This window comes from Meriones unguiculatus, chromosome 11 (assembly GCF_030254825.1).
Source record: "Meriones unguiculatus strain TT.TT164.6M chromosome 11, Bangor_MerUng_6.1, whole genome shotgun sequence".
Taxonomy (NCBI): Eukaryota; Metazoa; Chordata; class Mammalia; order Rodentia; family Muridae; genus Meriones; species Meriones unguiculatus.
In genome coordinates, this window is record NC_083359.1 from 37,462,781 (window position 1) to 37,490,177 (window position 27,397).

Here is a 27,397-nt window from a genome sequence, read left to right on the forward strand (position 1 = left end):
TAGACTGGATTTCTCTGTGTAGCTTTTGTAGACCAGGCTGGCCTTGAACTCCCAAAGATCCGCCTGCCTCTGCCTCCTAGAGTGCTGGGATCACAGGCTTGTGCCACAGCAGCCTGCTCTTCTTGTCTACTTTAAACTGTTACTTATATATTACTTGAACATATAATATAAATGCTATGCAAACCACAAGGGAGTAGTGGAAAATGCTCTGAGCAAACAGTGATACAGGGTGGAGCTAGATAGTGAGGGGCAGGATGGGGTTAGGACAGATGATGGACGTGCTGTTTTCTGAAGACGGAACAAGGTGACCTAGCTAAAGGATACTTAATCCGAGGCCTGTGGACTTTGCTGTTAGTCAGACCTGGTCGTTTGGTGCCTCTGTGCTCTCCATAACACTTGAGGAAGACTTAGTCAGCTCAGCCCAGTGAGGGCGTGCCTGTGGCACTGAGGCATGGCCGCATACAAGTGACTTTTGATGTCAGAGCTTGGGCCTGCGAAGGCTGTGTAGCAGGCTGGGCCACTCAAGCAAGCCCTGACAGTGGACTTTGCCCACTGTTTACCGAGGGCAGGGCTGTCCATGTCAGAGCACAGTGTGTTCCCCATGCCATCCCCTCCCCTGCTCAGGGATTTCCTCTTCCTGCCTCCTGGATGCTGTGGTCCCAGGAGGAAGGAAAAGGGCTGAGGAGGCTTGAGTCTGGCTCGATGGCTGTTCCCTGCTGTCGGTGGGAGCCTAACACCCCCCCACCCCCACCCCTGTGCTTCTTTACCAGGGTACAGACTTATCGGGGATCCAGGCAGGCAAAAGCGAGTTCATTCTCTTTTGGGGAATCCACTGGTTCTGTCTGATGGCTATATGAGCACACTGGGTCAGCGGATCCCTCTTGCCATGAGAATGTCTATAACCAAAGGAAATGAGGTCACCACTGGCTGGGTCAACACCACAGCACTGGCCCATGGTTGCCAGCGATGTGAGGTGCTGAGGGAGGATGGTTTGTTTGGGTGCTTGACTTTCAACCTGAGCTTTGGCCAGGGAAATTGACAATGAGGGAAAAATCAGTGTCCCATGGGATGTTCAGAGGTACAGGCCTCTCAGAAAGCGGACAGTTTCAGCCTAGTTTTTAACATAGTATACCTTAAGGTGCTTTCTAGGAAGTCATTTGTGCTAGTCTCATATGCCTTACAATGACTGCCTCAAAAACTGTCACAACACTCTTTGAAGTTTCTGGGGGAAACCAAGGCACCAAGAGGCTAAAAACCCATAAGGTTAGTAAAAGGTAGAAGCAGAGTTTAAGCCCAGGACTTGTGGACACCCAAAGCTCAGGCACCCCGTCATCCCACCCATCTCTGTAGGGCATGTCTTAGAGCCTCAAGTGCTTGTGAAAGCCATGGCTTGTTGGACAAAATTCTTGATTGTTAGGGCCAAAAGCTTCAGCGGGCAGAAGCGTGTGCTTCTGCAACCCTAATGACCCAAGTTGGGGGCCTAGAACCTGTTCCATTCCACAGCCTTGTCCCCTGACCTCCATATGTATACTCACACACACATCATGCACATAACACACACACAATAATGGTAATAAAGTAAAATGAAGTTTAAAACCTACTGATTGGAAGACTTAAGGCTCCCCTGGAGAGTTAGGTAGCAAACTGGAAGAGGCCACTCCAGGAAGCAGGAGCTTGGAGGTTACCAGGCTGCGTGCTAACATGTCCCTACATTGGGCCAAAATTGGGGAGACTAGGAGCTTAGCCAAGGGGAGGGGAGCTCCCTCCTGCCCAGCACCCCTAAACCGAGTCTCGAGTGTGGCTAGGACTGGTGGAAGTAAGACTTCACCTTTTGCCATGGGAGGCTTGAAAGCTCTCTGAGCACACGGTGACAGAGTCAGTGTTCAGAAAGATCATCCTGGAAATGTTGGTCTGGTGAAGAGTGACCGTGAGCCCTGGGAAGGAGTGGGCTGATTGCCAGGGGAAAGAGAGAGGGCTGCTGGGCAGCTGGCTGTGGTGGGCATCCATATCCGGCAGGCAGTAGCTGTGTTTTCACTATAAAACTCGGAGTTTAAAAGCCAAGGTTCCTGAGGCTTACTGGTCAACCTCCCCACCCCACACCTCCCTCCTTTCCTGCTCCCCCCTCCCAGTTACTGCGGCCTCCCTGCTTCATGGAAGTTTCCATTTGATCAGATAGTTAAGCATGGAGGCCAGCAACCTTGGGCAGGAATCTGAGCTATTCAAGTACTCTTCTAAAAGCAAATAAAATTGTTTTGCACAGATGTCATCAGACTCACACCTCAGCCTAGAATCTCAAGGCCTTCAGCTACATTCCACCTACATCCCCCACCAGGACCTCCCAATCCTTTCATCTTCTCTCCCTACAAGGGAAGTTCTCACCCACCGCCACCCCATGCACTCAGGCCGTGCAGCGCTGCACTGGCTGGTGTCCCCACCTGGCATATTACCCCCCCGCCACTCCCATCAGCACACACCTTTCTGCTTCCTAGGACTTCTGAGAACCTGTACCCACACTCTCAAGTTTGTGTTCATTCCACCAAAGACACTCAGGAGTTCTCATTCTGGTGGGGGTGTGGCAGGAGGAGGTAATTAATACAGGAAGGTTTGTGGAGTAGAAAGCCATTGGACCTAGGGGCAAACATGTCTCATAAGCCCTGAGGGCTAGGATGGTACAGCTGGAGTGTATCAGAAAAGACAGTGACACTTGCATCACGAGTCTCTCTAGGGGATGCCTTGCTCTCCAGGGATCTCTGTCCTCACCAGACAGTATAACCCAGTAGGAAAGGCAAGACTAGTCCCTCAGTAGCATCCTCCTCTTGCTCCTCTAGGCTGTGTGATCTCAGCCACTCATTTGTGCTGTTCACTGAAGACACAGTAATCCTGCCTAGCACTGGCTTGCTAATGTTACTGGAGATGCCACATGCGAAAGCCAGTCCCCGGCATGGCCTGGGGCACCTTCTAGCTTTTAGTGGGGCAGGCCTGTGCTATGCCTCTCCCAGACATAATGCACTTGACCTTCATGGAAGCACTTGGCCATGGAGTAGTGTCCCTGTTATTTTACACACACACACACACACACACACGCACACACACACACACACGCACACACACACCCCTCTGGCTGGCCTGCAGCTTTAGCTTATCCTCCAGTCACCCTGAGAGGTGCTGAGAACTCTTGTTCCTTTCCTTTCTCCTTCTCTTCTTCCTCCTCTCCCCCTCATTGGTCTCTTTTCAGTGAGGAGGCATGTACGACTTACAGCAGATGCACAAGTCCAAAAGTCTGGGTCAGTGAATCTTACCCTCCTACCCATCATCTCAGTTGAACCGTGATGCATTTCTGCCATGTAGAAGGTTCCTTTGCCCACCCCGAACCCCCGCCTACCACCATTCTTCAGACTTCTCTTGTTGTAGCTTAAGTCCCATCATTTGAACTTCACCCAGGATGTCTTCAGCTACTCTGAAACTGGGGCTCAGAGAAATGAAGCACCCCGTCCCAGGTACCTCAGCTTGTAAGTGACAAAGGCAGAGGAGAGCCCACAGGCCTGCTCACCTCCTGAGCTGGTTATGGGACACCAGGCCAGTAAGAATCCCTAAACCATAGTAGTGTGCCCACCGAGTGTTTCTTTTCTTTGAGGTGAGCTGATCCGTAGCAGCCCGTCAGCCTTTGAGAGCCGGCTCAGCCACAGCCAGTGGAGTCAGTCAGTCCTGGCAGCTCTGAACGGGCGGCTGTTGGTGAGGCCGCACCTGGGGTGGCAGGAAACTAGCTGGTCTGGAACATTTGCCTTGGACACAGAAGGCAGCCTTGCTGACCTCATCGGTAGGCGGTGCGGGCGATTGAACCATATACATCTTACAGCCAGGGGGAACAGCCAGTTCTGGTCTTACATAACCACCAGCCCAGATTGCCACAGGCCATGTATTTCTCCTCCCTTCGGGCACCTCAGCCCCTTTGTGCTGGGTGGCCCTTCAGCCCTGGCAGCTGACCACTCCAGTTCTTCTGGCTAGGAGACAGGGATCCATGCCTGGGAGAAGCCTCCCCAGGGGCAATGAGCTCACCTGAGCCACACCTGAGATTTGCCTCACTCTGCTGAGGTCATCTCCCAGGATTGCCAGGGAATGACCTCATCCCATAATCCCTCAGCAATTCGAGGAGGTCTAGGTTTACCAGCTGGGAAAGGTGAGCGCTGATGGAAGAGTCTCTCTGGGAAGGAAAGCCCTGTCCCTTGGCCACTGTTGAGTTAAGCACACAGCAATTTCCTCACTAGCGTGACGGTCCTTTGGAATTAAGGCTATGGTAGAAACAGGTGCTGAAGTCACAAGGGCAAAATCTCGCTGGGCAGAAGAGGATCCTCCTGACTTGAGTCTCCTGTGGCCTGTTCGGCCCTTTCCCACTGCTGGTTCTGTTCAATACCTGCCAGTACACTGAGCACTGTCTGTCCTTCCCTACATCCCTTACCCTGTCCTTGACACTAGATAATAAGGAGCCAAAGAGGAAGCTCTATAGCCCTGGAAAACTTGGGGCTTGAGATTCTAGCTTGGTTGTTTTCTGCTGTGTGCTCTTGAGATAGAACACCTCTCCTCTGAACCGTGGTTTCCTGGTTTTAAAATGGGAACAAGGACTTCGCACAGAGGAAAACAGGATGACGCGGATACATATATTTGACTTCCATGGTTAGGGACATCCCTCTCCTCCTTTGCCTAGCTTAATTCTCTAGGTGTTCAGCACCCTGGAAAGTAAGTTTATCTGTGGCTTTCATGTCCCCAGGGATGTATTTGTGGCTCCCACAAAGAAACATAATGTGGCTGTGTTCTTGAGCCACCCTTCTCTGTAATTAAGCAGAAGCTGTATCACATTAGATGGAGTCTTAGTAAAAAGAAGATGTACTTGCTGGGCCTGATCTGTTCTTTCCTAACAAGAGCCACTCACAGGGCTCCCTTGGAGTCCTCTGCTTGTATAACCTGTGAGCAGGACCCAAGGGATCTCACTTCTGTGGGCTATCTTAAGTGTTTGTTTATTGCTTTGTTTAAAGATAATTTTGTCAATTTAAAGTGTGCATGCGTGTGTGTGTGTGTGTGTGTCTATTTATGAATATTCACATGTGAATGCAGGTACTTGTGGAGGCCAGAAGAGGGCATTGGTTGCTGTAGAGCTGGAGTTGCAAACATTGTGAGCTGCCTAATGTGGGTGCTGGGAATCAAACCTGGGTCCCTGAGAGAGCAATAAGTGAGCTGTCTCTTCAGCCCCATTTATTTTATTTTTAACTGACAAAATGGGGCACAAGGTGATATTTTGATAGATTGTCAGAATACTAGTTCATCTAGTTCGTATGGCCATCACCTTAAATGTTTATGCTTTCCGTGAGAGAGGTTTAAAATCTCTTGCAGCTTATTTGAAGTAGCAGTGTGTTGTTCCTGTAGTCGCCGTGCCTGGGCAGTCGGACAGCAGGACTTCTGTCATCTGTAACTTCCTGTCTGTTGGCCAACATCCCTGGCCCATCCATGAGCTTTTAGCACAGCCCAGTCCATCTACTCCAACACTGCTCAGCCAAGTATCCTTTGAGGCCAGGCCTGGAGAGGGGCTTTCTCTTCCCCATGGGGAATTATCTGGGCAGCTAGCCTCTAAACTCGGCCCCTCTCCCTCCTTACAGCTTCTGCTGTAAGGGCCCCTGGCTTGGTGAGGAAGGAAAGATCTGGAACCATCCACTCACATGCCTCCCTTGGCCGATCCCCTAGCGTGTCATCAGCATGCCACCCCACCCCACCCCCGCCTGCTCCCAGCAGCCGTAGGTTCTGGTCCACTGTGGTCACCTACCATCTGGTCTCCTTGGCACATGGTGGCGCCTCCAGGCCTCCAGCCTGCTGAGGCACAAGCTTGCCTGTGTGGCTGTGCTCAGTGTTAAACCGGCTGCCTGAGCCATGTCACAGTACCACACTTCTTTGGCTCTCACAGTGCATCTGCCGTGACCCTCTTTTAGTCCCTCTGTCAGCCCCGGGGTCCTGCTGTGGGGTCCTTCCTCCTCCTGCTGAGACCATGCGTTTTCATCCTCTTAGAGACTTCCAGGCTTCCTTGTGGCACTTATTTAGGATCTGAGCTAGTCTGGTTCTGCCTATGACCAGGCTGTATCTGGCTCGACGCGGTTTCTCGCACCTGACAGGCAGTAGATGCGCTGTTGGTGAATGTGTGCTGCTGCTGTCCTGGCCCTGAGGCAGTGAGGCTGTCTGGGGCTGCCTGCCCTGTAACTCTGGTGATAGAATACTGATCTCATTGCTTGCCCCTAAAGTCTATGGTTGTGCTACTCTACATGCCACGTGGAACATGACAGATGTGGTCACTTGAAGGATGGGAATGGCTAGGTTAGCCAGACGGGCTACATGGCCTATATGAGGGTGCAGGAGGGAGAGAGGAGGGGCAGTGCTGTGCAAGTATGTGGTAAGCTTTGGTTAAGCCTTTGGCTTCGTGACACTTGATTACAGCAGCCCTAGGAATCCAGTACAGCCATCTGGCCTTGTTTGAGACCTGGACTCCTCCGGCCCCCCGTGACTTTATAAGGAGGAGCCTCAAAAGAGCAGGCAGTGGGTGCTGTGTGCCTGTTGGTGCCAGGCCCAGAGCCATGCAAGACCCTATTCCTCATTTTACTGTCTAGTATTGTTTTTTTGTTTGCTTTGAGATTTATGTTTTTAATCACATTTGCAGTGTTCTGCCTGCACACCAGCAGAGGGTACCAGATCTCATTATAGATGGTTGTAAACCACCATGTGGTTGCTGGGAATTGAACTCAGGATCTTTGGAAGAGCAGCCAGTGCCCTTAACCTCTGAGCTGTCTCTCCAGCCTCAGTCTAGTAGTGTTAATCCCCTTTCAGCTGATGGGTTTATGGAAGTGCTGGAGGCAGGATTTGAACTTGAATCTGGACAGATGTTCTTACCAGATGCCTCCTTCTTTCTCAGTAACTGCTCTCCCTCCTGGTAAAGCCGTGCTGGAGAGTTCTAGCTCTTGGGACCTGGACATATGCATGCTCTTGTCCCCACATGGGTCTCTGGGTCATTGAACACTGGCCACCAAGTGAGGTGGCCCCTGGCTGCCCATCCCCTTTGGGCAGGGTTAGTGTCTGTGTCTCAGTCTAGGTTTCTGCGCTTGTCTGTCCCTCAGGGTGAATGAGCTCTACGTCGATGACCCAGACAAGGACAGCGGAGGCAAGATTGACGTCAGCCTCAACATCAGTTTACCCAATTTGCACTGTGAATGTGAGTATTCCGAACAGCCCTCTGTTTCAGCCAGCCAGCCTGCAGGTGATCTGTGTCCAGACACGGTGAGCCGCCCGGGGCAAGCTAAATACATGCCACCAGCCGAAAGGCACATGTGGCCTGTGACAGCCCCACTTTTTTTTTTTTTTTTTTTTTGAGGTAAATATAATTAAACATGTACTGGGAGGTCTTCGGGATCAACGACATCTCATGCACCTCTGCAGAGCAACCATAAGTGCTCTGGCACAGGTGGCAGAGTCTGTCTGGTTGGTTAAGCCTAAGATCCTTGAGCAGGTGGCTTGTGGAGAGCAGATGGGACTAGGCCAGGCAAGAGGATGAGCCCAGATGTGTGTGCAAGCTGAGGCCTGGTCTGAGGCTGACCTCCCCACATGCTCAGGAGTGTGGTAACACCATAAAGCTGCCTCATCTGGCAGCACTGGGGCCAAGGCTGTTATTCTCCCTGCCGGTGGCTGGTGGCCACAGGACGGTTCCTACGGGAGTTGCATGACCTCTGGAGCAGTTATGATGAGACGCCAGTTGTGCAAGCCCTGGCCTGCACAGTCCAGCTGCAAAACCCCGGGGCACACTGTCAGCGAGAGGATTCCCTGGCATCTTTCTTTTTAACCGCGAATTCCTTTTGTTTACTATTTTAATCAAGATAGAATTATTTTTTTTTTTATAACAACAGAATGAAAGCACAGCCAGACTTTTGGCTACTTTACTGGGTTCTTTTTCCTACCTTGCTACATCACCCCTTTCCCTTTCAACTCCCAACACTAGGCGGGAGAGAAAGAAGGATAGAGTGGAAAGAGGGTGTTATTATCGTTAGACTACTTCCTGCTGACTAGGAGCGTTGAGTTCCTTGGGACAAGTTTGATCTTCGATGTCAGGATATCTCCAACCAGCAACGCAGCAGCCAGCAAGAGCAGCAGGAGCAAACAACAGACACGCCCTTGGAGCTCTGACATTTATCTCCTTTCTCAAGAGTCCCCAGAATTCTAAACATAAACTATCCTCAGCTGGCAAAATCAAGCTCCTGCTAGAGCACGAGGCAACTCATAGTCAGCTGCTGTGGACACTCTGAAGCAGCCCCACGGCCCAGACCTGGGCTTAAAACAAAAACATATTCACACTAACATTTCTGTGGTTTTGTTTTGTTTTAATTTTCGATACCAAAGTCTGATTTGGAGGCTGACCCCGCCTCCTTTGCTCAGATGAACCTTGGCTGTGGTCATCTCAGCGTCCCCTTTGGCACAGAGGGCTTAGTAACCATTACCAGAGGTTCCAATGAGATGGTGCTAACCATATTGGCAATGAGTTATCGCCTTCATAATGATGGTTCAAGCCATCCCTCAGCCCCACTGGCTCTGCGGCCTAATGTAGCGTGTTCAGCCTCCTCCTACCCCTCCCTTCCGATCACAGGATCTGGCTTAGGAGCACAGCCCGCAAGGACAGAACATTGGGTGGGCCCAGACAGACAGGGAGACATTCAGCTCTGTTCCTGCTTCTGGTGAGAGTGACATCACAGCTTTGAGCCCACATTGGGCCCAGGGCCAGGGAACCTGTTGAAATAGGTCACTTTTATTTATTTTTATGTTTTCATTTTTCTCTCTCTCTTCTTCTTAGGAAAATAGCTCATCTGGCAGCCTCTTCTTCAGGGGCTGGTTGTAGCTCAGAAGCAAGGAAATTCTTAGTCAGGCCAGAGGATTAGACCGGCAAGGGCTGGAAGGATGTGGCTATAGTCTCCGTCCCAGGCCCAGACAGCGTGACTTTGGACAGGACAGGTCCCAGTCCGTGTGCTGTGCACCCTGTGGGTCCTGCCAGCTCTGCAGGACTATGTCTTGAACACGCTGGAGCCCAGCATGTCAGACTTTTCTTTCAAAGCCGACAGGGCCGGGTGTAGCTTGGTGGTTTGCCCAGCATGCTCAGGACCCTGCACCACTGACACAAGAAGACTCTCAAAAATGGTAAACACAGAAATGCCCGTTCATCTTTGCATCTCTGGAAAACCCAGAGAAACAGAGAGAGGAAATCACCCATAACTCCGCCACCCGATGACAGGGTCTGTGGACATTCTGACATCAATCTGTCCCCTTGGCTTTTCTCCTGTGCATTCTGAACATGGCTGAGGTCATACTATAGGTACTGTGTCATATTCTGCTTTCAAAAATTATATACATATTCTTAGACTGGGGTGTAGGGTTAGAGTTAGGGCCTGGTGTATTCAGGCCCTGGGTTCCATTCCCAGCACTGTAAATGTTTTATGACAATAACAGTATTCATTACATACCTAATAAAGGAGTTATTTTTCAAGGTACACCTTCAAATATAGAACTGTAGCTCAGTGGTAGCATGCTTACTTAGCATGAGTTGATCTTCGGTACACAGGGAAATATAGCTTGTATGTCTTTAAAAAACATGTAAGTACCACTTTGTGATCCTTTCTGTTGTTCCTGTTTGTCATTGTCTCCAAAGCAGCCTGTGCTGACAGTGAAGACCTCTTTTTCCTCTCCATGTTTGTATCCGTAAACATAGTCACTCTGTACCTGCAGTTTTCGTACTCACAGATTAAACAGCCATAGGACAAAAAAAAATATTCAGAGAAAAAGATACCTTGCCTCTGACCGAACATGCACAGACTTCTTGCCTTGTACTTACTTCCTAGACAACATGGCACTGGAAATCACTGCGTTGTCATTTTGTTAGTGTAAAATGCCAGAGAGCACTAGCATATGAAGAGAAAGGTCTACGTGGGCCCAGGGTTGCGAGTTTCAGCCTGTGGTCAGTGGGCCCATTGTTGTATATGGTGATGGGGGTGTGGAGCGGACAGATCTGTTCCCCTCAAGTCAGAGAAGCAGAGGAAAGAGGACAAAGGGCAGTCATTTTACTGTCCCCGTTCAGGGGCACACCCTGATAACACCTAGGACCTCCCGCTAGACACCTAAAGGTTCACCACCGTCCTGAGGCACCATAGGCTGAGGTCCAATGCTCCATTACGTGGACCTCTGGGGGAACTGCAGTCCAAACAATGGCAGCTATTTACATGGCATTTGCATTGTGCTTGGGCCACGTGGATAACCCAGAGGACGCTATGTCTGGAATGCAAATACCCATCCATTTTACAGGAGGAACATAAGCATCCCAAGACTTTGGTACCCGAGGAGACGTGTGTATATGGTTGTGTAGCCTGTTGGCTTTCTATTTTCTTCTCAGATAACTAGACCTCTACGTGTCAGAGGACTTTTGTGAAGTTTCTCCCCCAACATCCAGCTTTCCTTAAATTACTTACACTCTCAGTGGAGCTAATAACCGGCTATTTCCCCAGCCAGGCCTACGGGGAATCATTTGCCTGTGTTAGGATATTGAGACTGGCTGGGTTCCAGCAGACTGCCTTTGGACAGGCCCAGAACAAGATACTGTGACTCCTGTGCAAGCTCTGTTGCTTCTCAGTTGTGAGCTCTTTGTACCTCAGTTTCCCCTGATGTTGGCTGGGGAGTTATATCATCATCTGCCCCACAGGAAATGTCCAGGTACTGTGTTCTTACACAACTCTCTTCAGCTGAGGGTCCAGCACACAGTAAGAACTGTTCATGTTTCCCACATCTTCGCAGCGAGCTTGTGACAGAAGAAGCTGAGCCATAGGAAGGTTAGGTAGCTTGCCTCTGGACCAAGGGTCAGCCTCTCCACTCCTGCCAGGTAGTGTGTTCTCCGTGCTCTGCCTCACATCGCAGAGGAGACCCGATCTGCCAGCCATCATCATTTTGACAGGCACTCGAGTGGTTCCTAACTGTCCGGCTAAACTGTTCCTAAGTTTCCAACAAGGCCGGCTGGAGTGGCCTTTTGCACACATCCAAGCATGAGTGACTCTGCAAGCTGGCCTCAAGTGGAACTGTTGAGTCAGGCAGGGGTTGCTTGCATTTCTTTAGCTTTCCCATTACAGGCCAGTGGCATCATCCGTGATGGCCATGTCACATGTCCCTCCACACTGGCTGGCACATACTTCCCTACACCCACTGAGGGACATATTCGTTCCCATTTTCCCTTTCTGTCTGGTTGTCTTTAAAAGAGCTGTTCTTTCTCTGTATCAAGTCCCCTCTGGCTTCCCTGCCAGGAAGCTTGCTACATTCCCATGGTGGATAAGACCATTCCGCCCTGGGACCATCTCACGGACCACAGTAGAGCAGCCTGCTCATCGTTACAATGCAGAAGCTGAGCCACAGTAAGGCTACAGTGCCATGTTGGAGTCAGGACTGGCATTGGGGGCTGCATTCCTCCCGTGTGTGAGCTAACAGACCTCCTAAAAGGGCCAGTGCTCCTGAAGGCTGCAGCCTGACTATCCCATGATGGCATCCCGTGCTTAGGCTGGTTCATGGGACTCAGTAGTTAATAGATACTGAGTAAAGGAAGGTGCGAATGAAAGAGAGATAATAAAGAACGAATGAAAGCCTGAACCTGTTCACCCAGTGACCCCAGACCGTGATGCGCTAAGAGTACCAGCGCTGCTGAAACGCTTGTCACATGCCGTGCTGAGCATTTGCCGTACCTCCTAACCCTGATGCACATACTCTTCCAATGTTCATCACCTCATCCTTCAGAAAAGTAAACTGAGGCATTGAGGTTAGTGATACCTCAATGTGACCTCTCAGTCACATTGCTGAGAGGCACAGTCCAGATCCAGGTGGCCAGAGAGGCGGACCCCCCACGGTCCCTCTTACCCCACTGCCTTCCTTTGGCCTTGCATATAGCTGAGTCACCCTGGACCCAGCATCCTTGGCTGGTCTAGTACCTGCTTCTTCCTAGCTCTTCCTCCATCTCTAGCCTTAAGCAATGGTAGGGGGTACTGTGACTCTAGGGGTAGGCGGAACTATTTTAGGCGCTGTAACTGGGAGGGTGTGGACTCTTTTAGGTGCTGTGACTCTGGGGAATGGGGCTGTTTTGGGTGCTGCGACCCTGAGCGGGGACTGCTGTTTGGGGTGCTATGGCTCTTAGCCAAGCAGCCCCTTCCTCCTCTGCTGGCTGACTCTCTGTGTAGCCTGGGTTTCCTAGGCTTCATGTTCATGGAGGGCTAAATGGGGCTTCTGTAGAAGCAGGCTGGTCCCCACTCTGCTTGGCTGTGGGTGACTGCTCTCTTTGGCCCCCACAGTGGTCGGGCTTGACATTCAGGATGAGATGGGGAGGCACGAAGTGGGCCACATCGACAACTCCATGAAGATCCCACTGAACAATGGAGCCGGCTGCCGCTTCGAGGGCCAGTTCAGCATCAACAAGGTACAGAGGCGTTGCCTGGGCCCTTATCCCTCTCCCTGCCCACTTGACCCCAAGAGAACCCTTATCAAGCTGAGAATCAGCACATGACTGGGAAGGCTCTGGACTCCCTGAGATTTCAAGGTGGGTTCAGAAAGGGCTGCTCCTTGCTAGAGTGGAAATGAGAACACAAGGCTTCCAGTCCCAGTTCCTCCTCCTCTCCAGCAAGCAGTGGCCCACAGGACACATGAGGTTACAGCCATGATGGTAATAATGCCACAGCGGCATCACCTACGCCACAAAGCTCACGTGCAGTAAATGAGTTCACTCCAGGTCTGTAATGTGCACATTGTATCAGAGATGGCTATAGTTGGATATAGGCAAGTGTGGACAGGTGAGTGGGTTTCCAAGGCAGATGGAGATGGACAGTCAGACCATGTCCACCGGTGTCTTACATCTCATCGGCTCAGTGTAGATAGTCCCCTTTGTGAGCTATGTGGGGATGGAGTAGAGGAGGCCAGGAGCTGAAGTGGGAAAGGATTCAGAATCAACAGGACTTAGCTGTGAATTGGGAGTGGCAGGTAGAGCAGCCACACACTCAAAGACCCTGTTACATTCCTGCTTCCACAGCTGGTTTGCAACAGTGAAAGCTTGGGAAGGAGGGGCTCTGTGGGAGAGGACTGGGACTCGGTCCTTTAATTCTGGTCCGTTCCCTTCCCAGAAGTGTCTTAAGCTGCGATTTGGAGATGTGTTTTTTTGGATTGAAGAGAGAGTTTTGGGCAACAGGCCTTCCTGTAGGAGTCAGCAAGCAACAGTGATGTGGGAAGTCATAGGTTTAGTTTGGGGCCACTCCGAGTGGGGACCCCTAGTAGAATTGCCTTGTGAGTACCAGGGAGGCATAACCTGGGGCTCCACCTCCAGCCTCCTGAAGCCCTCTCAAGACTCCAGACACCAAACACTAAGGATCCCAAGGTCTCCCAGGGAGAAGGTGAGAGCCTTGTTGTAAACCTGGGGTCCTCTAACCCCCTGAAACTGTACAGATTTAGCTGTAAACACCCCAAAGAATGTGGATTAAGTTCCATTTTTTTTTTAACTAGGCTCTAACTCTAATTTAGCATCTCCTACAGCAGTTAACACAATAAAAAACCAAAGGAGCGTTAGCCACACCAGTGACTTTGTTCCTGGAAGCTGCTGCTGTCCACACTACATCAGATTTGTAAAGACTTTCTAGGTACTGTACACACATCGCTTCGCTGATGATGAAGCAGACACTGTGGGGAACGGGCGATCCCCCTGTGGGAGGGCTGTGAGGAAGGTGTCTGAGATGGTGGTTGAAGACACTGGGCACGTGTGTACACACATGCACCCTTCGCAGTTGTAAGGTGTGGTCACCTTCGTTTGAACAGGCACGCTCCTGGCAACGCAGGTGGGACACCACCTGTGTCTCGGCGAACATGTCTTCTGCCCGCTTGGGTGGGCTGTGTTGTGGATCCCAGCTGGCTCTGGGCGGACTAGAGCTTTTCCTCATCAGACCAGCTTACGTTCAAAAGGCCGAGTCGGGTGTCCTGGCTAAGGGTTCTGAGGGTCTCAGTGCATCCAAATTCTGGTTCCCTCGTCTGTAAAGGGGAGGTGGTATTGTAAATACCAGCTTCATATGATCAAATCAAACACATAAAGTGCATCATGAAGTGGTGACTGGACAGGCAAGGGCGCCCTCTCTTGCCCTGCCTCATAGCCCACCGTTAGGCATTTGCCCTGCTCTTGTTAGCCTGTGCTCACCATCACTTTGGTGTGTGGCCAAAGTATGGCCCCCACATGTGGACAGCAGACATGCAAGAAACCAAGAGGGTGACGAGGGCATCTTTGGAAGGGCTCTCCGGCTCTTGGGCTGTGGCCACTATTCAGTGGATCCTTGCCTGGCTCTTAACTAGGTCTGAACCCAGGCGCGCTGGCCACTGGGCCCTGAGCCCTGCCTGTGGCTCCAGCTTTTCACATCTGTATTACAAATGCTATTGAGCAGAGTGGCCATGTTTTTCCAGGTTCAGCCTGGACTGCTGTCTGCTCAACCCTTTGGGGAATGCGGAGACCCTTCTGGCAGCGCCCACTCTGCACTGTTGGGGTCTTGAGCCTCTGAGGAGCTATCATTAAGACAGTGAGTGTGACAGCCTGCCATGAGGTCAAGGAGGGCAGCTGTCCCTCCCTGGTCTCCTGTCATCAGACACTGACTTGTACCATGGCCCCTTTATTTATCCCATCAGATGCCCTGGCAGCCCCCAGCAACCCAGACTGAGCCTGCCTAACTAATCATGGCTGCCCCTGAGAGGAAGGCAGAGGGGAGCAGGTGGAGCGGGGAGCTGACTGCAGCTATATATTTTTAAAATCCATCGAAGACGCTGACGTAGCTGCCTAAGTCACAGGCTCTAAAAGCGTCGCTCTCCGCTCCATCGGCTCAGCGTGTGCCAGTGTGACTCAGATCCCTGTGATGGGTTTGGTGTGGAGTGGAGTGGGTTACTGAGTCACAGCCTCGAAGGGCTGGCAGCAGGTGGCAGGTACCCAGGAGCCAACCTTCTCCACTCTCAGCCCTGGGGACAGAGCCCCCAACCCCAAGGCTGTCTGTGCCTGTGGCCTGGCCCACTGCCCAGAACACCCAGCAGGATGTGTCCGTCTCAGGACTTCTGATTGTATCCTGTAAAGGCCTTTTCTTCTGCGGCCCCCTCTGGTGCTGGAATGGATCCCAAGGCCTTGTGTATGTGAGGCAAGGCGCTCTTTCTGACGTAGGCACTGCATCCCCACTGAGCTGCGTCCTAGTCCTGTGCAGGTTTTGTAATGGAAATAAATCCAGGTACTACTTACACTGTGAAAGGAAGCGTGAAGTTGTTTTTAGAAGCAGTGGCTTTTCCTCACAGCCTGTTGTTTGCTCATCCCAGGCCCCTTCTGTGTGAGTCCTGGAGCGTGCTCAGCCCACGTGCCTCTGCACCTCCTGTCATTCCAAAGACGTCTATAGGCACCATCCCCATATTCTGGAGGAGAAACCAAGCCACGGAGTGACAGCTGGGCTTAAGCCCAAGTGCTAAGTGTGGAGAATCACTTTCGATGGGTCCCTGAGGCAGGCGGTGCTGATGGCTCTGCTCTCTCTAGACCTTCCTGAACTGGCAGTCATGTGCTGCCTCAGACTCCCTGGGCTGCACGTTCCTGCTGAAGACCCTCAGCCCAGTGCCTGAAACAGAGCACCCACAAAAAGCCCCTGAGGAGCAGTCACATGCCAGGCTGTAGCCATGTCCCTCCCTCCCTGGCAGTTGGAATAAGAATGACTCCCGGGTTTTCAGTGTGGCAGTCAGGATTTCAGCTAACGTGTCCTGCGCCTGCCTGCTTTCGCTTTCCCTGTTACCCTTCCACCTTGATCCCCTTCTGTCCAGGGCTTTCCTGTCCCTCAGGCTTACTTGTACTTGTCTCTGCCCTGAGGCCTTGAAATAAAGCTGAGGGTCCTCCCCTGCCTGAGCATAGATCTAAGGGAGGTGGGGAAAACTTAATGGACCAGCCTTCCAGGAAGAAGTGGCAGGCACAGAGGGCCCTCCAGAGGGCTGTGCAGGACACTGTTCCCAGTGGTGCAGGGAGGCCAGTGAGGCTGAGGGGTGAGTAGAGCAGAGAGTGGTGTTGATGAGCCATAGGGAGTAGGACCAAGTGTGTACCCAGCTGGCCAGAGTACACTGAAGGAGCATGTGGGCTCAGCTGGGTCGCTCAGTTTTTCCATTGCCGTAGTGAAATACTGAGGCAATAATGAGTAAAGATTTATTTAGTCCTCGAGGCTGAAAGTCCAGGATCAGGTGCCCATCATTTGGGCTCTGAGGACCTCTAAGTGGATGATGTCACGGTGGTGGATACGTGAGGGAAAGGATCGTGAAGGAAGGATGGCGTTGTTGGGACAGGAAGCCAGAGAGAGGACAGGCCAGCCTTGCTCTCTCAAAAACCAACCCAGGCCCCGCGGGAAGCGTATCGATCCCTTCTGAGATCGGTGTCCCTCGGTGACCTAAGGCTCACCACCCCCAGCTAGAGGTCCAGTGAGGGCCACAACACCAGCGCTTGAACCCTTGTATGCTATACTACCTTCAAAGAGCAGACTGACGGCCACAAGCCTTAGCAGGCTTAGGGCTGAGGGGTGGCAGGATCCAAGATAGGATTTAACACCCATTCTCTCCCAGCCCTGGGGCAGGGTCTGTATGGGGAGCAGCAAGGGTACAGGGTAGAAGCTCCTCAGATCCTCTGCAGAGACCTTGGGTAGGGAAGGTGATGGCGTGCAAGGCTACCATAGTAAGTCTGTCTGTGGTGATGAGGCCAAACTGGAGCAGGTATGAGCTTGGTTTAGAGCTCAGGGAAGTCATTTTGGTCCGCTGGCTCAGAGGGCACCCCCACCCACCGTCGAGCCAGCAGCCTTGAATCCACAGAGATGGGCGGAGACTGCTGTCGTTTTGAGTCCGGGCTCTGTGTCAGGTGTCCACATGGGCACCTCGTATGCACTCTTGCCAACCCTGGGTTGTCCCAGATCCCTCTTCTGGTAGTTTCTGCAAGTGTACCAGCCTTCCTCAAAGTCATACAGTGAGAAACGCTGCAAGCCAGAGTCCCAGTTCCAGCGTGTGTCCTACGCCAGTGCCCCAGGCTGTGCATAGACCACACGGCCCTTGCAGCCAACCCCCTCGCTCAGCCACCAAGATACATGAAACCTCCCTTTCTCCCTCCAGGTTCCCGGCAACTTCCACGTGTCGACACACAGTGCCACCGCCCAGCCTCAGAACCCGGACATGACACACATCATCCACAAGCTCTCCTTCGGGGATACACTACAGGTGAGTGGGGGTTGGGGGGGGTGCGGGCACAGGGGGACATGGCTATGGCGCTCCCCGCTAAGGGTCACCCACATGGAGTTGTGTCTCACTTGACTCCTCTTTGTCACGTCTTCTGAGGATGTAGCTACGGTGTCACATGCCGCATAGCAGACTTAGATGCTGAGGCTGGGACCTGGGCCTGGGAGGGAGGGGAACTCCAGTTGCACTCACTCCGTTCATAGCTGTCTGTTTTCTGTTGCTGTCACTGAGCAGCACAGGCTGGGTGGTAGTTAATGAGCAGAAGTTTATTTGGTTCACAGCTCCGGAGGCTTAGAAGTAAAAGCCAGCATGGTACTATGGGGAGAGCTTCCCTCCTGTCGCACCACACACATGGCCAGGCTCATGATGGGCGGTGTTGACACAAGGCCCGGACAAGGCAGCACCGGACACATTACCCTCTCCCGCCACACCCAAGCCTTCATTGTTATATTAACGGACCCTCAAGCTGACTTAGAAAAACTAATCAGCATTTATCCGTGACCCCAGAATGACATGTGTAGACATGAAATGCCAAAGGCCTGAGTCACCAATGAGGGCTTCTGTCTCTGTTGGCTGAAGGAGGGAGCGGGAAACTGGGTTTGTGTGAGGAGGGCCTGTGCTAGGGTGATGAAGGGGTGCTGAGGGAGTGACGCCACTGCCTCACCAAACATACATGTGTTGTGAGAGGAAGGATCCATGAAGCAAGGCTGTAGGCAAGGAGGTGAGGAGCTGCCTCGGAACCAGAGGACAGCAGCCCCCCCCCAACTCCGCATGAGTATACAGAGGTTTTTTCTTAGTTTAGAGCCATGTCAATCTGCCCACTCAAAAAGCACTTATCAAACACCTACTGTGTGCCGCGTCTTGGCACATGTTGGTCAGGCTGAGGGTGGTCCCTGGTGGTGTGATTCCTCCAGCCTGGAGGGAACACCACATCTCCATCCTCCGGATCAGACACCAAGTCTTCACACTTCCTTCCCAACACAGCAAAGGGACATACTCTCCTTGAGTGGGGTCAGCCTGAGGGCGAGGTCCCTCACCTGCTGCTCCTAACGCATTCTTCTCACCTGCTGCTCTGATCTCCCCTCCTTCCCTCTCCCCTGCGGTCCTGTGGGCCTCTGGCCCAGTCTCCAGCTCAGTCCTTTGCAGAGTCTGCTTGCGTGGCCCACTTTGGGCCTTCTTCCAAATCGGTATCAGTGGTCCCTCCTCCCAGAAGCCCTTGTTAACTGGGCTCAGTGGCTGGATTGCCCTTCATGAGCAGATAGATGATCCCTGGTCAGTCCCCACAGCCAAGGCCAGGCTTGAGGTGGCCGCCTCCTAGGGACCATCTCTCACTATGCTTCTCTGCAGGTCCAGAATGTTCACGGAGCTTTCAATGCTCTCGGGGGAGCAGACAGACTCGCCTCCAACCGTGAGTATCCCAACATAGAGCAACTGCCTCCCCCAGGAGTCCCCACGCCGCAGGTGGCATGGACCAGGGTAGCCAGAGGGGCAGAGGGGTCAGTCAGGTACTTGCTACAAGCCAAGGTCATATCCTCACACCATTCCCCTCCCACAGGGGAACGTGCCCTGGGAGGTACACAGACTCATTTCCATCTTCCGGAAAAGGAAAAGAGTAGCCCGGGCCCAGGGATCGCAGCCCTGGACTAGTGCTAAGCTCCGACTCCAGTGGTTGTCACTGTTGTTAATCACTGCTTTGCCATTGTCTTTTGAGGTGGTAATCACCTGAATCCCATAGAATGGTAGCAGAATCAGAATTCACTCTGTGAGAACCAGCTCCATAGGTGGCCGGTGCCGGAAAACAGCCGTCCCCTCCTCTCTCCCCTTCTGCCCAAACCTCTCTTATCTACCATTGGCTCCTTCCAAAGTATTAGAGAGCACTGAATCTCCACTCAGGGCCAAAGAGTGCACACACATACCTCTGTTTTTATACATGCCCCTACGTGCATGTGCCTGCGTGCACACACACAGAATGCTAAGAAAAGTAATGTTCTCTGGGTCACTTTGAAGAACCATATTAGGATTAGCCTTACTGTGTGGGCAGGGACCTGCATCTTGGAAAGTGGGAAGCTTCTGGCCATGATGTCTCAGGCCTGTTTGGCAGTCAGACACCAAATGCATGTTGATCAGGCGCAGTACCAAGTTCTAGAGACAGGAAGGTGACTGAACCAAGCAAATAGCCTCTACAGGCTTCCATTCTGTGCTGTTGACTTGGAAAGATGTTCATGGTACCTCGTCCTGAGAAGCCCCAGGTGGTTCCACGAGGACATCTGGCATGTGATACTTGAGTGGGAATGTAAACTGGTTTTCTGTACACAGTAGAAAGAGGTTTTCTTTTTCTTTTTTTTTTTTTTTCTTTTGTGACTACCTATGTTTTATACAAATAACAACAAGAAAAAAATATTACAGTTGTGGTTTTTGCTGTGAGGCATTCATTCCTTCAAGCTGTATCCCTGGATGATAGGAATTTGAGACATGTACTTCAAGGTGGTCTTTGGTCTCCTGGTTTAGGTATAGATGCTAGGCCACACCTAGGGGTCTCCAGGGATGAGAACCGTGGTCATCAGCCTTTGATCCCAGGTGACCCTGGTGCTCAGAACCCTGAGAGCCACTGTGGGCATGAACAAGAGGCGTTGAATCCTCTAGGCTTAGCTCAATGGCTACAGGGCTTTCCCCAAGTTTCCTGGGGTGAGGGGTTAACTCGATTCGAGGAGTGCTATCCTCTCCTGAGGAGACAGCAGGGCCAGGACTGGTCCGGGGCAGGAGTTCTCTCTGGGCCCACCACCCTTATACAGGAATCTGAATCTGACCTGCGGGGACCAGCTTTAGAACCCAGAAGGCTAAACTTCCATGCAATTTTAGCTCCATTTTAGTTTTCAGTCCAGGGTACTAGAAGGTATAAAAGGGATGGATGTTGGACCTTTAACAGCATTCCAAAGCCCCTCAGGGTTCAGTGCTTGCCTGGGGAGGCTGTGGCAGCTCTGGTTCCGGTTACCTCATGCTTATCAGTAGCTGATTGATCCATTCTCCATTCACGCCTTTGTCCAGTCATCCTTCTGTTCATTCATTCATCCAGCAAGATTTGCCACTGTCTGCCCCGTACCAGGCACCATGTAGGAATGTAAAACTTAGCCCCTGCCCTCAGCATCTTCCCCCATCCTGGCTGGGAGGAGAGGAGAGAGCTGGGTAAAAGGGTCATGTTGAAGTATTATAAGGCTGGAGGATCAGCAGTTTAGCCAGATCCTTGGAAAGAAATTGACCAGATTTCTTTGTTGTTTGTTTTTGCAGTGCTAGGATGGAAGCCAAGGCCATGTTTACACTAGGCAGGTACCTGCCCCCTGAGCCAATCCCCTGGGATTGATCAGTTCTTACAGAGTTCTTTCTGGAAGGTTCTTTTCATTTTTCTTCCTGAAACCCGGAACCCAGATTATTTTAAAAGTAAAAGCAACACAGACAAATACCCTTAATGAAATGGGGTCTTCTCAGAATTCTACCTTTCTCCCTAGAAAATTTCATGGGGTGTGAGTAATGTCGGGGTTAATGTGATTTTTACCAGCCCTCTCTAGTCTAGGTGAAGATGAAACTGAAGCTGCTCCATTTCCTGGAGATCTTTCTAGATAATTCTGTATGTTCACCCATTGAAGACACTGTGCTCCTTGGCAGGCCTAATTCACAGGCACATGCTGATCTGTGGCTTGGATTTGGGAGAACATACCTTCTCGGCACCCCTCTTTAATGGCTGTGATGGCTCAGAATGTTATATGTTATGGAATGCAGATGTGACGATCCCAGCATTTGGAATTGCTTAGGCCTCCGCATTCCAGAGAAGAGGAAGAGGGGAAAGGACCCTGCCATGGCAGGAGGACCTGAGCTTGGGATTACATGCAGAGCCGCCTGCCCGTCAGCGCCCAGCCCCCGTTTCATCTTGTTTTGTATTCCCTGCAGCCCTGGCCTCCCATGACTACATCTTGAAGATTGTGCCCACCGTGTATGAGGACAAGAGTGGCAAGCAGCGCTACTCCTACCAGTACACAGTGGCCAACAAGGTGAGTGGGCCGCGATGGGCTGGCATTGCACTTGCGCCCTCTGCTGGCTGAGAGCATAGGCGATGACCCGCACAGTCCTCCGAAAGGAATTTCATGGGGTTGAGGAGGTAGGTAGTCCTACCAGACTCATTCTCTAGTCTAGGGGAAGATGGAATACTCAGTTCTTGCCACAGTGGTGGCCTCAAGATACAGGGGACAAACAAGGAGATAAGGTGTGATTTGTTCGAAATAGGCAGAGGGCCATCCCTAAACATCCCAGGCCTGCCATCTTCTGGTCCTGGTTTCCTCAGCCTCCTGCTTATTTATCATCAGCACATGGTAGAGGCTTTGGATCAGCCAAGGAGGTATATCATGATGGCTGTAGAAGTCCCAGGACTTCAACACTCTAAGAGACAGACAGGTCTTCTGGGAAAGAGAGGGACATCAGAGCCAAAGAAATGAGATGACCCAGCAGTTAGTGGCTTGGGTCTCTCCAGAAACAGTGCTGCCAGCGGAACATAAGAGCTTAGAATAGGTTTCCTGTTTGCCACCAGACACTCCTGTTTCTGATGTCGCAAGGCTACCCCCAAGTCCTTAGTAAATGATGGACTGTTTGTCTCACTTAACTGCCATCATGGCGGAGGTGAGCGTTATCATATCCTGAATACTTCGGAACTAGGCACACCCAGCTCCCTGCCCCCATCACTATTTTCAGTCACTATAACTGCCCTGGTATGGGAGCTGTTGTCCCCATTTTACATGTTGGTCACTGAGCAATTGAAAGGTAGTTCCAGGGCTGGATAGTTGCAGCGAAGGGATTAGAACCAGGTTCCTTTTGGGCTCCAGAGCCAGAGCCCCAGGTTGCTCACCCACTCAGTCTGAAAAGAGACTGTTTGGGCTTGCCCACTTGGGAAGCCTCTCAGTGATGGGTCCCTCCACTCTGATTCCCTCTGATCCTTAATTCTCTCTCTCTCTCTCTCTCTCTCTGGGGAGTCTTATTTCTTAATTCTCTATTTCACAGAAGGTGTCTATCTTATTCCCTTCTCTTCTTAGGCTACATTAAAGTCCTAAGGCTAGGTAATATATAAAGAATAGAAGTTGATTTATCTCATGGGGTTGGGAAGGGGAAGTCAGCTCAGCCCCAGCCTGTGGTGGGCCTTCTTGCTGTGTCATCCCACAGTGGCGGGCAGAAATACGAACGTACTAACTTAGGAACATCTTCCTCTTCTTACGGGAGAACTAATGCCGCCCTTAGCAACCCCTCTCATGGCCTCATCTAACTTAATCGCTTTTCAAAGGTCCCACCTCTAATTACCACTAATATATACTTATGGGTTCAGTCCCTTGAACTACGGAAAAAGAACAGGGTAAATTTAGATGAAGTGGAGTTACACTTCCTAGCGTGCACGGGGCTCTGGGTTCAATCCCCAGGACTGCAACAAACAAATGCGTATGAGTTGGGGGGGGGGCGCTTTTACACCATTGTACTCATTGTAACCCGAGTGCCACCACATCTAAGCCGGAAGCATGGGGGGCTCAGGACCACACTTCCCTATTCCAGCTCAGTCACTGCTGTTTCCTTGTTTATAACAAGTCCATGGTAGTTACTTCGCAGGATTGCTGTCAAGTGAAGCAACGCTTTCAGAAAACGCTCAGCCTGCAAAGAAGGCTGGGGTAATTGGTGCTTACTGCTGCCTTTTATTATTATTATTATTATTCTGTTTCTCACCCCTCAGCTCTGCTCTACCCCAGACAATCACCCTGCCCTCCCAGCTCTCCCAGGGGAAGCTGAATTTCTCTGCTCCAGGCTTCTTCCCTCAAGGCTCTGGTGGCTGGAACAGCTCACTCAGCATTCCCTGTGGCTTTGGCCCCAGCCTGTCCTGTGAGTGAAAGTGCCTGTCCAGTAGGAGGTTAGGACTCAGTGGTGTCCGTGCGATCAGGCCAGCTGCTCAAGACCAGTGCTGGGGTCATAGGAGGCTGGGCTTGGAGTACCCTAGCATGCGGCTCCATTTGTTGTCAACAAGGGAGACAAGCTTTTCATTACCCCTGCAGTGTCCAAATAAGGTCCAATGGGTCATCAGCTCCTAGATCCCTAGGGTTGGGAAAAACAGCCCTCCAGGAGAGATGAAACTGGTCCAAAGATAACCTGTCCCTTTAGCTCCCTGGTGGCCCATTTGGTCATTGCTGTGTGCATTCTTAGGAGCCATGGCAGTCTGGGCACTGCACCTTTCCAGTTCTCTGGGCTGGCCCTGCTTTGTGGGCAAGCTCACATCTACTTGGCCTTTGTACCCATCATACACAGTCAGGATGTCTTCTTACCCATCAGGTGTGGCTTAGAATGGCCCCTCCTCTGTGAGCCCTCCGGAGTCCGCTGAGGAGAAATGGCGGTTCACTCACTGGTGCTCCCCCTGAGCACTCGAGTTCCTCCACCGTAGATGAACACTGTAGGAAGTTAGTGACGCGATGGTGTCTTCGTCCTCCAGCCTGGCAGCCTGCAACTCCTCAGGGGAAGGGGCTTCGTCACCCCAGGAATCCCAGAACAGCAGAGATGCTCAACAGCATCAATGAGTAGATTTCATGCGGCCAGGGAATTCCAAGGAGGAAACAGACTGAGCCCAGAACCCGCTTTTCTCTTACATCTCACCCTTCAGATTTGTGCTCCATTCTGGCACCGCTTCTATGTTACATGGCCTATCTCCCCCAGCTGAAGGGGTCCGGAATGCCCCCTCAGTGCTGCCTGTCCCAAGACCTCAGCGAGAAGATGAGAGGGAGCTGCCTGGACGCCCTCTGCAGTCCACACTGTCACCCACCTGAGGCCGGTTCTGCTTCTCACCCTCCTTCTTTCTCTCTCTGTAGGAGTATGTTGCCTACAGCCACACGGGCCGCATCATCCCCGCCATCTGGTTCCGCTATGACCTCAGCCCCATCACAGTCAAGTACACAGAGAGAAGGCAACCGCTATACAGGTTCATCACCACGGTGAGTACCCAAGCGCCTGCTGTGGGCTCCCTTGCCTAGGCAGCCCTCACCTACTCTTGCTGGAACCAGATGGAGCCTGATAGGCCCCGGTTGAACACAGGTGGCTTTGATTCCCAGACTGGCAAGACGTGTTACCAGAAGCATCCTGCACCCTCTGCCATTTCCCTAGCTGATGGTTCTGGGAGGTCCTGCTTAGCACATCTAATGCCTAAGAGAAATCTCCACTGCCTCTGCCTCCAGGATGTTGGTGATTTTTTTTTCTGTTTCTGTTGTTGTTTTGTAGAAATTATTTTCAGTATTTTGTTTTTGTTTTTGTTTGTTTGTTTGTTTGTTTGTTTGAGACAGGGTTTCTCTGTGTAGACTTGGCTGTCCTGGAACTCACTCTATAGACCAGGCTAACCACAGACTCACAGAGGTCCACCTGCCTCTGCCTCCCTAATGCTGGGATTAAAGGCCTGAGCCACCATGCCTGCCAAGACATGTCCTTTTCATTTCTTCTTTTCACGCCTTCTCTCATGGCACGGCTGGCTGTCCTGGTTCCGGCATGTTCTTTCTTCCTGCTTAGTTTCCTTCCCTCATTTTTCCTTCTCTCCACCTTGTCTTCTACTCCAGGCAGCAGTAGCATGCCAGTTTTCTTTTACACTGATTATTTCTGCCACGTGAGCAGTCTTCTGGCCTCCAGCTCACAATCTTGGGTACAGAGCAGGTGGATCACAGTGCCCGCTCCACTCTTGAGGCTCTTGACCTCTGGGGTACATCAGCAGAGGTGAAAGACAGGACAGCTCTCTACCTGTCACATTCAGACACTGGGACTTAAAAATATATGTAATATTGGAAGACCTTGTAGGGGCTGAGGCGGGGTCTCACTGTGTGGCCCAGGCTGGCCCAGAACTTGCAGAAATTCTCCTGGGCTCAGGAAACCATTTCGCCTAATTTCATACTTTTTAATAATGGTTCAAGATCATGATTCCAAATCCTGGCTGGTTCATTTCCCGCTGTGGTGAAATCTGCATTAGTCAAGACAGGATCTGTGAAGCTGGGGGTGAGTCGGCATCAGACGTGGTCGTATCTGGTCTTACTTTGTAAGAAGTATCTGTCTACATCTTCCAATCTTTTTGTCTTTCTCCGTCTTGGCTTTGTTCTCGGATGGAATTTAGCAGTAGTGGCTTTCTGTTTATTTCTCAGCAGTCCCGTGCCAAACCCCAGAAAGGAAGGTGCTGTCCTTGTCTCAGCTCAGGTCCCATGATGTCCTTCTGTTCTTCTGGCTTAGAGAATGGAATTCTCTGCTTGGCCCAGGCTAGGTCTCTTGCCCTCTCTGGAACCAAAGATTGTGAGGAAAATCAAGGCCAGCCGCTGGGATGAGTAGGCATTGCTAGGCATGTGGTCAGGGAGGTGTATGCAGCTAGGCCATCGCTTCTAACCAGTGACATGAAAATAATGATCTTTGTTCTTGCTACCCCCCTCCCTGGGCCCGTGAGGCTCACAGAGCATCGTGAAAGGGAAAATTGTTCTCTTTATCAAGAGAACAAGCAGGTGGGTACGCATACCATGTGTCGTGAGCCTGAGCCTTAGATAAGCCTCCAAATAGCTTTTTGGCCATTCTGTGACTGTACGGGAATCCAAAGCCTGTGTTGAACCAACAGCACCTACATAGAGCTGAAACCCCACACACAGGCTGGAAGGGCTTGCTACACGTGTTTGTGAGGAATGGGCCTCGGCATTTACATAGATTGAGTCCACAATGGCAAGTAATAGCTAAGTGGCCAAAAGGAGTGAGGCCAGGGCTCAGGACTGCTGTTCCCCGGTAGACCTGGTGAAACCTGCACCTTTTGCTTGAACTTGAAAAAAACGATACTCAAAATATTCAGACCCGTTCAAGCCTATCTGCCTGGCATTATTCAAATCCTACCACTCACCACAAAGATGCAGAGGAGATAAAACTAGGGACCCACATGCAGGAGGAGATTTATAAAAGTTTTCACCTCCAAATCAAGGAATTTGCAAACAAATGCTTGTATCCAAGATCCCCCAGGAGAGCACATGCTCTAAGCGCATGTGAGTGCAAACTTGTCCTATCCTAGTCCCACTGCATACCCAGAATAAGCCAGACGATGAGCTATAAGCAGATGTCCCTCATGCTTCCAGGCAGGTGTGGCCTGTCCTCAGAGGCCTGGGAGGGGGGTACTGTACTGTCAGAGGTGGCATTGACACCCTCCATGCTAGGCTCCCTCCATGGGTCCCCAACCCCCCGTTCCCATTTGCTCATGGGAAACAGCTGATCTCCTGAGCACCAAAGCCCCTTGGCAAGTGGCTGAGGAACAAGGCAGCTTCGGTTACTCATCTCCTGTTTGCTAGAATCCACCATGTCAGGTCTGAGTGAGCCTGGCCCTCCAGTGGTATGGAACATTCCTGTGAGAACACGGTGCTATGCCATGGGAGCCCTGTTCCTGGCTTCCACGGTGGCAGAGAGGGGAACCTCACACCTCTTCAGCAAGGCTCTGACATGTTAGGGAGGAGAGGGCTGCCTTGGAAATGGTCTCCTGTATACAGAGACACCACTCCAGCATGCTTTGTGAAGGCCAGCCAGCTCTCCCCTTGGGATGGACTCCCTGTTCAGTCAAGGTGAACCATTGACCTTCCAAGAACTGGAAGTTCCGCAGAGTCACAGGGAAGATCTTCCTGGCCCAGCACCACCATGACCCCTACCCTTGTTTTTCTCTCCTCAGCCCCTAGCTTGTTGGCCATCTCTACCAGGTCCACCTCTGCTGCAGCACCTATAAACCCCAGGCTTGCTCACCTCTCTGCTCCATGGAACCTCCTGTTAGCTTTCTGAAGGCCCCAGGCTGCCATCTTGGTTGCCGTGGCAACCATAAGGCCAGCTCATGAGCCAGCTGGCTCCCGGCAGATGGCGTCATTGTGGAGCTTCAAAGCCTGTTGTCACGGGGCAGCAGATGTGAGGGTGACGCCGGCTCTCAGACACACTGCACAAAGACTCCTGGAGCCTTCGGAGGGTGGGTGGGGCCGTGGCAGAGTGGAGACACCTGCCACGG

At 51.7% G+C, this 27,397-nt stretch overlaps 1 protein-coding gene across 1 annotated transcript in view; it reads left to right on the forward strand.

Moving 5' to 3' along the window:
* Positions 1–27,397, forward strand: part of Ergic1 (endoplasmic reticulum-golgi intermediate compartment 1) — a 96,012-nt gene that overhangs the window by 55,146 nt on the left and 13,469 nt on the right. Inside the window, exons 4-9 of the mRNA XM_021635611.2 lie at positions 7,149–7,243; positions 12,387–12,511; positions 17,224–17,328; positions 18,694–18,754; positions 21,289–21,389; positions 24,225–24,347. Coding sequence (XP_021491286.2) covers positions 7,149–7,243; positions 12,387–12,511; positions 17,224–17,328; positions 18,694–18,754; positions 21,289–21,389; positions 24,225–24,347 — 610 coding nt within the window. The remainder of the gene's footprint in view (positions 1–7,148; positions 7,244–12,386; positions 12,512–17,223; positions 17,329–18,693; positions 18,755–21,288; positions 21,390–24,224; positions 24,348–27,397) is intronic.